General features: G+C 35.3%; 1 protein-coding gene across 1 annotated transcript in view; it reads right to left on the bottom strand.

Moving 5' to 3' along the window:
• Positions 1 to 13841, bottom strand: part of LOC126827755 (endoplasmin) — a 28438-nt gene extending 14597 nt beyond the window's left edge. The window contains exons 1-4 of the mRNA XM_050557273.2: positions 13658 to 13841; positions 9526 to 9622; positions 3196 to 3337; positions 2773 to 2889 (exon numbers count right to left, since the gene is read on the bottom strand). Of these exons, the coding sequence (XP_050413230.1) occupies positions 2773 to 2889; positions 3196 to 3337; positions 9526 to 9622; positions 13658 to 13718 (417 nt within the window). The 5' untranslated portion in view covers positions 13719 to 13841. The remainder of the gene's footprint in view (positions 1 to 2772; positions 2890 to 3195; positions 3338 to 9525; positions 9623 to 13657) is intronic.
• Positions 13842 to 13928: the final 87 nt, after the last annotated feature.

Here is a 13928-nt window from a genome sequence, read left to right on the forward strand (position 1 = left end):
TTATGTTACGTTGTTCAACTTCCCGTTTACAAAAAATCAATATCACCCTAGGTGAAAGCGGACATTACTCTCCATACTACTAATGCTTGAAAAACTATCTGCTGATACTTAAGCAGTAATGTAGACCTGACAATAATAAGCTATATTATTTCACTATGTAAATATTCTTAACTGTTTTACATGTATAGTGAAACTACAGGTATTAGTACATTAATGTTATGCTAACTTGCAATTTTGGCAACCATTAACTAATCTGCAAAACCATTTATATATTTAGAGCATGCAAGGTATTTACACTGAACAGTGATTTGGATATGTACAATGAAAGAGTGTTAGAAATAACATGTGTTCACCAATAGCCAGCTCACAGTACCATAGTGCTGGTCTTTCTAAAAATATTTCTTAATGAAATACTTTCACCTGCATGTACATTGTTTTCAACAAGGAGCACATTCATAGTGACTAATTTAAAATAACTGGCATCAAATTTCATATGAAATTCTAATTATCATTACATTATTTTGCTTTGGCTATCTGTAACTTACAAATATATATATATATATATATACTATTCAAAAAAAGTAGGGGATATTTGATTTTTAAGTGTTATTAAAGTCACCTAATGAAACTGACGAAGAAACAAATGACAAAATGAAATGAAGTTCACATTCATCGATTTATTCCAAATGATCGTTAGACTAAGTAAGGCACAGACTGACCATTATAAGGGTAAAATGATACCCGGGGTCAAACAGCAAAGTTACCACAGCATCACAACCAAGTCAGTAACGGGTAAATCCTCCTCTGTTTGCCAAACAAGCATTGATCCGACGTGGCATACTCCTAATGAGACGTCTAAGGTCATTTTGGTCCAGATTGTCCCATTCCTGTTGCAACGCAGCAGCAAGTTCTTGGACATTGGCAGGACGTTGTTGACGTTGACGTAACCTCTGTCCAAGCATGTCCCAGACATGCTCGATGGGGGAGAGGTCGGGACTCAGTGCTGGCCAAGGTAATGTGGTGATGTTCTGTTGTTGGAGGTAACCTGTAACGATCCTGGCCCTGTGACATCTTGCGTTGTCATCCTGGAAGATGAAACGGCGGCCATGACGTCGTGCGAACGGCACAACATGGACTGCCAAGATGTTGTTCCGGTAGTACTGGCCTGTAACACGCCCTGCAACAACATGTAAAGCCGTTCTTCCAGCAACAGTGATGCCTCCCCACACCATAACAGAACCACCCCCAAATCGATCATGTCTGATGACGTTAACGTCTTGGAAGCGCTCGTTTCGACGACGCCACACCCTCCTACGTCTGTCCAAAAAATCAACAGTGAACCTTGACTCATCTGAAAACATCACATTGCTCCAGCGTCGATTATCCCAGTGTTGACGATCCCTACACCAACGACGTCTTGCCTGAATGTGATGATCTCTCAAACAAGGGATCACGCGAGGACGTCGGGCGCGAAGGTGACCCCTATGCAGTCGATTCCGAATCGTCTGGCCACTCACTCTCACACCAGTGTCTGTTTGAAGACGAGCGCTGATCTGATTTGCTGTGATGACACGATTTCTCAAGGCCAAGGTACGGATAAATCGATCCTGGGCTTGAGTTGTCGCCCTTGGTCGACCTGAGCGTGGTCTGTCCTGTACAGATTGTGTATCACGGTATCTGGACCATAGCCTGCTTATGACAGACTGAGAAACATTCATCGTCCGCGCCACAACCGCCTGTGTTGTGCCGATCTGTAGCATGCCAAGGGCACGTAACCTTTCATTTTGGGTAAGCCGACGCATATCAAAATTTGTTTTCTGGTCCCTAAAACAATTAAACTGATGTTTTCACCCTGGAATTCAATGCCACAATGACTGTAACATTCAAAGTCAGAGTCGTGCAAATCTTGGGTTGGACCCCCATGATGATCCCAAGCATCACCTGCATTCCATGCGGTAGCTATTGGTGCGTTTGGGCGTCACATGTAACTGGAAATGTTTCTTCTGTTAGGTTCTATAGTGACTTTTTTCGTAGTCATTTGCATATTTTAGTATTATGCCCCCAAAATCAAATATCCCCTACTTTTTTTGAATAGTATATATTAGGAGTATAAGTCTATATGTTATTATTGTTAACAAGAGTTTATTATTTCAGGTAATCATGTGTAGACACTGTGACAGCTGAATCTACTACAACAAGGTATTTGTACTCCCACATTGTATAAAAATATCTCAGTTTTAGTTGCGTGAGTACAAGTCTTACTATATGGAGTACTGTAGTCAAAAATTGTTATTGATATTCCATACGTTTGAAACTTATATAAGATTAAAGTGTCAGTTTCTAACTGTACCTTACATGGATTAATCAGGTGGGCCATTTTGATATTAATTTTCAGTCATTCTCTTTTATTTTGTTTCCTTTAATTTGTTTGAGGAAAGTGCATGCCTAAGGTCCAGTCACAAATAATGAACTTACACTATCCATACTAGTAACACAACCAAATCAAATCAGAATTCAAGATCATAAAACAACATTGATGAATCTGTCATTGAAAATATCTAATAACATGCTTAGCTGGGCTAAAACCAATTTTCACTATTCTTCTCCAATCAGTATAAATTATCATGCTTTCTTTTATAACCTGTATTTTTGGATGAATGTGAAATCTAGTATACCGGTACCAATGTTTGGTGTCAGTGTTATCATGCTACAACTACACAGCTTATCTACAAACTAATTAACAGCTTGGCATGCACTGATTGTTTTACTTACCTTAATTTTGATACTTAATTCCTCTGTAGCAGATAGAGCATTCTTATCAGTAAGAGATACAAATCGTATTTTATCCAAAGCATCAGACGCATTAGATATCAACTCTCTCAAGAATATCTGTAAAAAAAGAATATATTTTTTTTATGAGTAATTGATAGCAAAAATCAGGTGTATTTTATACATATTTCATATCAAATCTGCCGGTATGTACATGTAGTAAAAGCCTATACAATATGAACTATATATTAGAAGGTACAGTAAATTTCAAATATTTAAATAATGAGTTTTATTTCTAATATTCTATAGCCTATACAAGGTATGACAGATGTCATTAATCATCATAATAAATCCATTTAAAAATCACAGTATATCATAAATATTTCTATACAAATACATGTAGGATATAAAAATATGAAAACTCACTTCTTTGTTTTTATAGAGAGAATTAATAATAAGTTTCATCATACGATTTACTTCGGCTTCGAAAGCATATTTTTCGGCCTTGTCTCGAAGTTCTTTCATTTGAGCCACGTTCAGGCCATCAAGCTTAATAGCTTCTTCTTCCCTGTAAACAAACAGTTTTTGTATTTTTGCTTAAAAAAAGTTGTTGAACTCAAAGCAATATATTTTTTCACAAAAGGGTAAATGCAAGAACTTTGGCAACATGTTCCTTGGATTATGGAATGGTGTTTAAAGTTTTAATAAGACAATACTTCAGTCATTTTGAGAATAATAATTAGACATTTTCAGTGCTAATGGGATACAGACAGGCAAATGTTGCCTAATCAGGAGTCCAGATTAAGACTCATGTTGTTATCTAGAAGTTTTTAGAGAAATAGTTGGATCTATGACAAAAATAGAGCAATAAAAACTGAATGGCACATGCAAGTCATGTACTTTTATTAGCAGTACTTATAAATATTTAAGAGATAATGTTTTTATTAAAACATGGCATGGTTTTTACAACCACTAAAGACATAAGTAATAGTCTAAGTATACATATCACAAAGACTTTGTATATTTACGTAACAAAAGATACATATAAATAAAACCTTCAGCATTGCTTCTTGTTTATATTTCATTCACATTTAACGAATTTTAGAATAGACTGAGGCATGTGCAGCAATGATTCATAAATATTTAAAGAAAAGGTGATCACTTTACTAAATTCAAGACAGAAATGTGTGTTTTTTCTGATAAGAAATTACCTTCAAAGATTTAAATGAAACAGACATTATATAGAATTTTATTATCTCTACATAATATCTCTCTATCTCTGCTGCTGATAATCTGTTACAAAAGTCATAAATGTAACAGGTCTATTACAATTATACCTTACTTTAAAGCTCATGGCTAGTATCAAAATCATAAATGTTACAGGTCTATTAGACATACTATCATACCATTATAACCTACTTCAAATCTCATCATAAATAGTATCAATACAACAGCAAGTAACCATCAAGAATACAAGTATAAACAATCAACAAATGTTACAAAAGAATAACGAGAAACAAACGACTGTTATAAGCAAGTGGCATGTTTACAGAATTTTTATCAGAGATTGGCCCTAATGAACTTTTGTTCAAATTGAAAGTCAATTAGTGAGTGATCAATATCAGGGGTCTATAATGTGCTGCAAATCAAGGAAATTTTCCGTCCCATCCAAAAGACTAAGTAGTTAATATTCTTCAAGATACATCAAGTAATACATAGTAATAATGAAGAATATTGGAATCACTTATGCATCTTTGTTTTAGCAAGACAAATCATTATTAGTTTGTATATATATTAAGCAACATCTGTACTGGTTTATATATATTATAGATGCAGGCGGCACTAATAAAACTAAGAGTATGCGTATGCTGACACACACAAAACAGACTTCCATGTTACGTCATAACTAGATTTCTTTACACGCATTTATAGTTACAAGTATACACATGCGTAACCAGTTTATTTCAGGAGTCTGACTATTGTCCCTGATTGAAGACAATTTGGCAATAGACAATATGAGTAAAGCGTGAGAGACTACAATGCATGAAATAGTAGCAGCAGTAGCCAAACTTGGTGAGAAGAATACTGTACATGTGTACATACCGGTATAATAATACATGTAGACTGTATGTATGAACAGGACAAGAGTAATTACATGTATAAAAGTTCAGGTTTTAGTTTTAACCAATAATTTACCCTTCTAACTAAACCGTAAATTAGACCAATTTTTAATACAATATGACAGAAAGAGAAATAAATCTGCAAGCTCTTTACTAAAATACTTTGAATTCTATGGAGGTCAATCATTAGTAAATTGAATTTCATTGGTTTTTAAAGGACAATGATGAAACAAAACTATTATTGAACTACATGTAGTTTAAGCATCAAAGAGACAGACAAAATTAAAATGGGAAGTAACACAAACTAGGTCATTTTGGGACTAAAATACATGTATGGTACAATATTTCAATAATTCGCTTGTGTGTCTTTGGCACATAAGAAAACAGAGGACCTAGAAAAATCCACGAGGTTGGGCCGACTACCCTACTCCTTGTCACCCCCTGACTAATGACAGACCTTATGATCTAAAGCACAATCAACATTGAGTAATCAAATAAAACATGTAATTCTGTTGAAAACAATTACTGAATTCAAACTACAGATCTACAATGTACATTTCAACAATTTTTATCAGTCAGAGCTACATCATCAACATATGTGCACAGTCAACTGAAAATCTCTGTAATATCTTAGAGACATGAAAGTTTAGCAGGGTGTATTGGCACAGTCAAGATCATGATATTGTCTACCAGAAAACATTTATCAAATAAATAAACACTAAAAAAATCTAATAATAATGAGCCTGAATTATAGTAATATTTAGATTGTCAGTGGGACAACTTCAGAAAAAAAGTTCTGGTTATTTTTCAATGCAGCATCCTTTGGTTTAGTGTAATTTATATCTTCGAAGATCGTACCATCAACAAGAGTAGAATACTAGTCATATTTTCCTTCTACAATGTTCTCAAATCATTGATGACTCGATGCACTTGCATGGTTCTGATTAAGGATTCCCCCCCCACCCAATCAGTCTATGTTTTGTTTAAACTGCAAACAAGTAAGGCGGGCAGACAAATAGGCATATCTTACAACAGTATGATAAACTGGAATGTATAATACAATAATATCTTGAGACTCACAGTCGCAGTAAAGACAGACCTACTTACTGAAGGAACCAATAATCAGCAGATCACATTTATATTTCTAGTTATCATCAACCCTATACATGTACTTATATACTATTCAAAAAAAGTAGGGGATATTTGATTTTGGGGGCATAATACTAAAATATGCAAATGACTACGAAAAAAGTCACTATAGAACCTAACAGAAGAAACATTTCCAGTTACATGTGACGCCCAAACGCACCAATAGCTACCGCATGGAATGCAGGTGATGTTTGGGATCATCATGGGGGTCCAACCCAAGATTTGCACGACTCTGACTTTGAATGTTACAGTCATTGTGGCATTGAATTCCAGGGCGGAAACATCAGTTTAATTGTTTTAGTGACCAGAAAACAAATTTTGATATGCGTCGGCTTACCCAAAATGAAAGGTTACGTGCCCTTGGCATGCTACAGATCGGCACAACACAGACGGTTGTGGCGCGGACGATGAATGTTTCTCAGTCTGTCATAAGCAGGCTATGGTCCAGATACCGTGATACACAATCTGTACAGGACAGACCACGCTCAGGTCGACCAAGGGCGACAACTCAAGCCCAGGATCGATTTATCCGTACCTTGGCCTTGAGAAATCGTGTCATCACAGCAAATCAGATCAGCGCTCGTCTTCAAACAGACACTGGTGTGAGAGTGAGTGGCCAGACGATTCGGAATCGACTGCATAGGGGTCACCTTTGCGCCCGACGTCCTCGCATGATCCCTTGTTTGAGAGATCATCACATTCAGGCAAGACGTCGTTGGTGTAGGGATCGTCAACACTGGGATAATCGACGCTGGAGCAATGTGATGTTTTCAGATGAGTCAAGGTTCACTGTTAATTTTTTGGACAGACGTAGGAGGGTGTGGCGTCGTCGAAACGAGCGCTTCCAAGACGTTAACGTCATCAGACATGATCGATTTGGGGGTGGTTCTGTTATGGTGTGGGGAGGCATCACTGTTGCTGGAAGAACGGCTTTACATGTTGTTGCAGGGCGTGTTACAGGCCAGTACTACCGGGACAACATCTTGGCAGTCCATGTTGTGCCATTCGCACATCATGGCCGCCGTTTCATCTTCCAGGATGACAACGCAAGATGTCACAGGGCCAGGATCGTTACAGGTTACCTCCAACAACAGAACATCACCACATTACCTTGGTCAGCACTGAGTCCCGACCTCTCCCCCATCGAGCATGTCTGGGACATGCTTGGACAGAGGTTACGTCAACGTCAACAACGTCCTGCCAATGTCCAAGAACTTGCTGCTGCGTTGCAACAGGAATGGGACAATCTGGACCAAAATGACCTTAGACGTCTCATTAGGAGTATGCCACGTCGGATCAATGCTTGTTTGGCAAACAGAGGAGGATTTACCCGTTACTGACTTGGTTGTGATGCTGTGGTAACTTTGCTGTTTGACCCCGGGTATCATTTTACCCTTATAATGGTCAGTCTGTGCCTTACTTAGTCTAACGATCATTTGGAATAAATCGATGAATGTGAACTTCATTTCATTTTGTCATTTGTTTCTTCGTCAGTTTCATTAGGTGACTTTAATAACACTTAAAAATCAAATATCCCCTACTTTTTTTGAATAGTATATATAAAATCATCAATAGATATTTTTTTTTTACACTAAAATGGAACAACCATTATTTAGACTTTCCAAATAGCAGAACAAATGGTCATTAATTTATTGAAATAAACTGTCTCTCATTAGAAACAATTAATTAATATGCATAATGATTTGTTGAAACTACATTGTACTAAACACCAGGAGATATATACATGTACATGTACATGTATATATATATACATACACACACAAATAAACAAGCCAACAGTGAGGCTGATGTCCCAAAACAAATAGATGACACAAATTAATCGCACATTTATTTTTTTCAAAAGTATCATGCAATCAAACTGATTATCAACTATATATAGACTAAGATTCATCACTCTTTATCCGATAAAATCAAAGTTACCTTGTCCCATAGCATCGACCAATGAAATTGCTTAACTTTAGCTCAAAATGTTAATCATTGAACTCAGTCAAGACATTCGTCTAATGAACATTTACATCAAGTTTAAACATTCAATTAAAAGCAGAGTCAACGTTATGTTTCAAAGTCTCGACCAAACAAATTGCTTATCTCTCTGCTTACCTCGAGCAGAAAATGCTCATTATCAAATGTAGTCATGGTGAAATGAAGTGGCCAATGGGGTTTAACGTCATACTGTTTTGCTCCGAATTGGGCTAACTTAGTCAAGGTATTGATGTAATAAAACTATACGCCAAATTTCATCACTCTTGCTTAATTAGAACTGAAGTTATCGTGTCCCAAAGTTTGAACCAATCAAATTGCTTGTCTCTACATACCCTAAGCAGAAAATGCTCATCTTCAAACTCCATCAAGACATTGACCTAATAAACACCTACACCAAGTTTGAATATTCTATCTCAATTAGAAGGAGAGCTATTGTGTTCCAAAGTCTAGGCCAATCAAATTGCTTATCGCTCTGCTTACCCTGAGCAGAAAATGCTCATTATTGAACTTAGTCAAGGTAATGATGTAATGAAACTATACACCAAGTTTCATCACTCTCACTTCATTAGAACTAAAATTATTGTGTACCAAAGCATCAACCAATCAAATTGCTTATCTCTGCTTACCCTATGCAGAAAATGCTCATCTTCGAACTCCATCAAGGCATTGACCTAATAAACACCTACACCAAGTTTGAATATTCTAGCTCAACTGCCTTTAGAAGCAAGGCAGGGGACAAAAATATGTCCAGGTAAAAGAATTCTCCATCTTACTTCATTCAGACATAATTAAATCATAAGCTATCTGTCTGCCCTCTATAGACATCTTCAGATATTAATGTGTATATCGATGGCTGTGCAAGGTTACAACCTTTATGAACCCAGAGTGGCAGAGCCACACGATCCTTGCTTTAAATAAACTGGAATCATATTCAAAACATGTCTTCCAGGTGAGAAGATCTATTATAGAACAAAACAAGAGACGACCAGAATGCCATGAAAACAGTAACTATTTCTGCAATATGTCAGACCAGATGGGAGAATCACAACAGAGAGTTCTTTAACCTTATCTCTAAATAACCCCAACTAAGTTATCTACTTAAGATAAAACTAAGTATTCTACTCTACATTTCAAACATAAAATAATCATTTTACCAGTTTTTATTTTTAGATACTAATAATTTAAAAAAAAAAAAACAAACCATACACCAGCATCAAAAAGCTACATTTTATAAAGAATCAACAAATATAGCGGTGTTTACATACATTTGACTGTGATAAGCGCTCCTTTCTCGGAACCACTCCCAGGCGCAATAAAATTAAAAAGACTTGCACCATTCATATTGCTCAACAAAAAAAGTTCCCAGAAGGTCAACTGTGGAACTCTTCACAAAAATGCTAATTCTAGTCCCCCATGATTTCAATAATGACACCTTTAACATCCAACTAGCCTTAATTCCATGTATATCTTAATAAATGTATACCTTTGTACAGATTCATCATCAGTTCTTGAAGCATCTCTACTTTTTCCGATATCTTCTACGACTTCTGGTTCTTTTTCTTCATCTGCTGCTCTTACACCTTCAATATAAATGAATTATATAATTTAAATATGAGTTGGTATTTTTGTAACTCTGGGAAAATAACTAAGCAGGGTTTGTTTTTTTTGAGCAAGGCAGTATTTGGTAAAATATATATATTACACATACTACTGATGGAATTAAATAATGTCTCATATGTACATATACCTGTGTGGCGGTAGTCATATTTCAATTGGATAAATTTCATCAATCAGTTTCATAATAATAGATTTGTTTGTTAATTAATGTAACTGATTTCAGCAAACAGATATCTTGACGAATTGTTTGTGAGACATTGATTTAATTTCAAACAAATTACATTTAGGCCTTCTGGCATACTGGTACAAACATGTAGTATATTACATGTAGGCTTCATTTGAACAGCTAATTCAAGAATTTTCTAGAAACTTAATAAAACTGCTAGTACTAGTACATATAATATTATAATAAATTACATATACATGTATTACTGATTTTCATAGGGTATTTTCAAATTTAAAGAATTCTATTCCTGCCAGTGAGGGGGATTTGGAGATTTGTTTACTACATGTCATTTCGATTTCAGACTATTTTGTTTTGGTTGGGTATTATCATGACAAAAAAATATAACCATTGGCTGGGGATACTGATACTTAAATCTTCAAACATATATATATATATATATATAAATGAAACAAAAAATAAACAAAGTTTTAACACTGTAATAGAATAAAAGATCAGTAAACAATCTGTGTATAGAATAATGGGTAATTTGTGAGAAATGATCCAAGTTGGATAAGGTAAAACAGTAATAAGAGATTAGTTGTTGGGTACAACTACTGCCAGGTGTTAGAACCATCAGTCTCTACCTGATATTAATATCAGTCTACCATGAGTACTGGTGTAGGTGATCTTATAATACAACATAACATTTAGTACCAATAACACTTGGTCTTTATACTATACCTACAATTTAACATGCACATGTAGAGCACATAAAATTAATTAATCCAAGTTGATTTTCAAAAGGATTTATAAGTTTAAAGGGACAATATTCCAAACTGAAATGACCATATCTTTTACAATTATTTTCACAAATAACTACAAATGGATCAATTATAAGGCTGTTTAAAGATAGATTACATTAGTCTATTGATTTAACTGTATTTGTCCAAGGTACCAAAATAATGATTCCACCAAAACCAAAAACCAACTAGTTTTTTCTGGCATACCGATGTGGATAGTTAATATACATGGAATTGAATTTTTTCACAAGTTGTAATATAACTGAACATGGTTTTTCATATTGTTTATGAGATAACTTGCATGTACATGTCCATCCAAGCCTACCCCACCTACATTTTTGTCAGTTTTAATTATATTAGCATAAATCGGAATAAAAGTAAACTTATTTATTTTGTAAAATAGATTCAACAAAGTCCATCACAAAGGAAAAGTTTGTTTATATAAATTGAAAAGAATACAAATCATTCAATCTTGATTGACGATGTCATGTACATGTACGTACATACATATCATTAATCTGTACGCACATGTATGTCTTCATAATTGGCCAAATGTCAAAGTGCTACAATTACCATGAAATCACCCTTAATAAGATTTAATGGTGTACGTAATAACGTTTGTCTGACAACAAATAACCATCTCCACATGGATGATGCATATAGAGCCTGACCCTACTATTACTTGTAAGCCTATAACAAATTAAGATATGTCAATTTTACCTGCCACCTCCTCCCAAAAATATTAAACAATTGATCTTTATTCAACAAAAATTGCATTAATATTGAGGACCTATCAGATTTTGTCAAGGTCACAAGACATAAACAGTGTTAGTGCTAACCCTAACCCAAGACCTTACCCACAATCCTTGGCAACATCATGTGCCCTAACCCTGTTTTCATCTCATGACCTTGACAGAATCAGCAAGTGGCCTTCTGACCATCAATCATAGGCTACTAAAAGTTCTTGAAAATTAGGAAACCATATTTTGATTAATAAAAATTAGAAAACCGTGATTTTGATTAATAAAAATTGATTTCTATTCCATAGCCATTGCAGAGACAATAGGCTCTAGACTGAATGCAATAGCAATTTAATTGTAAAGGAACCTTGAATGTTGTTATTTCTTAGCTAATTAACAGTACTTTAACAGTCAATTGTGAAGAATAATTGTATTACTATTAAAGCCATTTTAAAGGAGCCAAGTTTAACATTGCAAGCACGACTTATTGGTCAAATTAATTTACACATGACTATCGTTAACCTACGATGAAAAGTTGGGCTTCTGATAACCAATATTTAAGACAAAATGAAAATTTTAAAATTGGCACACGGATCGTTAGATAACAAACCTCATCTCTCAACCCTCCGTGTTTCAGGATTAGAGATGGTCCTATATAGTTTCACGCAGCAAAGCCCTACGCGAATCAGATCAGGCCCCAGTAAGCAAAATTGACAATATTTTTCATCAAAACAACGATTGATTATTGTTATTTAAAGTATTTCTATCCCATTCAACTGTAATTAAGCATAAAATCCTACCTGAAACGGGTATAAATTGTTGTATTTAAAATCGAGGCGTTAAGTCGTTGTTGTCGCCATTTTAAACGGGAGACGTATGACGCTATGACATGCATCAAGGCGGGGCTAAATATAAGGCTTTTATAACAGTCAAAAAGGCAAGTGGAGAAAATGTAAACAAACATAATGACATCCACCTGTTCTAATCTATCCGCGAATCATTTTGGAAAATAAAATAAAATTACGGTGTTAATTTTGAATTAAAACCCGAACAAGAAATTATTTTTGACCTGATAATAAATGGCAAGAAGGATGTTTTTGTTTTATTGAAAAAAGGGGCGTGTAGGATTTGCGCATGTCTAAAGCATTGTAACTATGAATGGACTTCGATGGCGCTGTATGTCGGATAAAAGAAACCCTTCATTAATTTAAACACGAATATTTGGAGTTAGGCGATAGTTGTGCCACTACATTGACCTCTATATAGACTATAAGTTTAATTAGTATAAAATTATCTTATTTTAAAGATGTTACGTGCATTAATAAAGAAATTGAGTTTGCCACTTGGAACTAAAGGCGCCCATATCGTAGCTAAAAACAAGCACGTCTTTATCTCTCAACGTTTTTAGCTACATTCTCGTAGCTAACGGATCGTGTGCCTGGATGCTTTCGAGCGCCAGTTGTATGAAGCCACTGGATGAACAAGGCTAGCCTAATATCCCATGTAGGAGAATTTGACCGGTGTAGACTGAGTAACCAGATGCCAAAGACTGCCATTCAATTCAGACTCTTCGTGCATTTCGACGAACATAACTGATTAGAAATTACAATATAAACAGAAACGACTAAATGTAATTTAGTTTATAATACATTCATATTACACGCATCGTAAGCCATTTGTGTCCATTTCTAGGTGTCAAAGAATAGCCATTTAGTTCCTTTAACTTGACATTTCTGAGAAGATTATGTGCTAAAGTTATCAGAATCAATGTGGTTCCTCTCTTGTACATTTACCTGTAATTTTTGTTTCATTTTATATTAAAATCAGTATCAAATATATTGGACGACATTACAACATAAAATACTGGGAGATAGGCTAATGGTTGAATTAGCATTGCTATTCTACATCTATATAGTTCTAAAACTCTTGGCAACTCCTAAGCGAGCAGAAATCTTGTGAATCTAAGTAATAGAACACCGGTACACTTTATTTCAATGAATCTGAATGAATATGGTGATCATTTTTATTTGTGACTCTCAATGTTTTGTGTTGTAAAATGTACTTGTACATGCTAACTATTCTTAACAATTAAAATAACAACTTTTTGTGCCATTCCTGCAACGAATGCATGGCAGGTTTTAGTGAGCACCAGCTTCAAACGAAACCCTACCGAATCGACATTTATGGTAATAGTGAATTCACGTGTTCACTAGTTCAGTCCCGAGAAGCGAGAAGAGGGGTAGACCGGTATCGTGTTTACACCACTTGGTTATTACATAAATAAGTACTTACCGGCTAATAATAAAAAGCCAAAAATTCCTAACAAAATACACCTTTTCATGGCGTGCTTCATGGAATGACTCCTGCTAAAGGAGAAGGAAGGGTGAAATATAATGACACTGACAGAAATTAGTTTGGGCTTTACTATCAAGTTCTAGGCCACCTCAGAACACGGGGAATCCCTTCCGTAGCACTGAAACAGCCAATCACGATTTCCCACGAACTCAAGATTATCCAATGATATGGTACCAAGTAAGGAACCTTCTTTACGACCTGTCTTACG

The sequence above is a fragment of the Patella vulgata genome, chromosome 7, assembly GCF_932274485.2.
Source record: "Patella vulgata chromosome 7, xgPatVulg1.2, whole genome shotgun sequence".
Taxonomy (NCBI): domain Eukaryota; kingdom Metazoa; phylum Mollusca; class Gastropoda; family Patellidae; genus Patella; species Patella vulgata.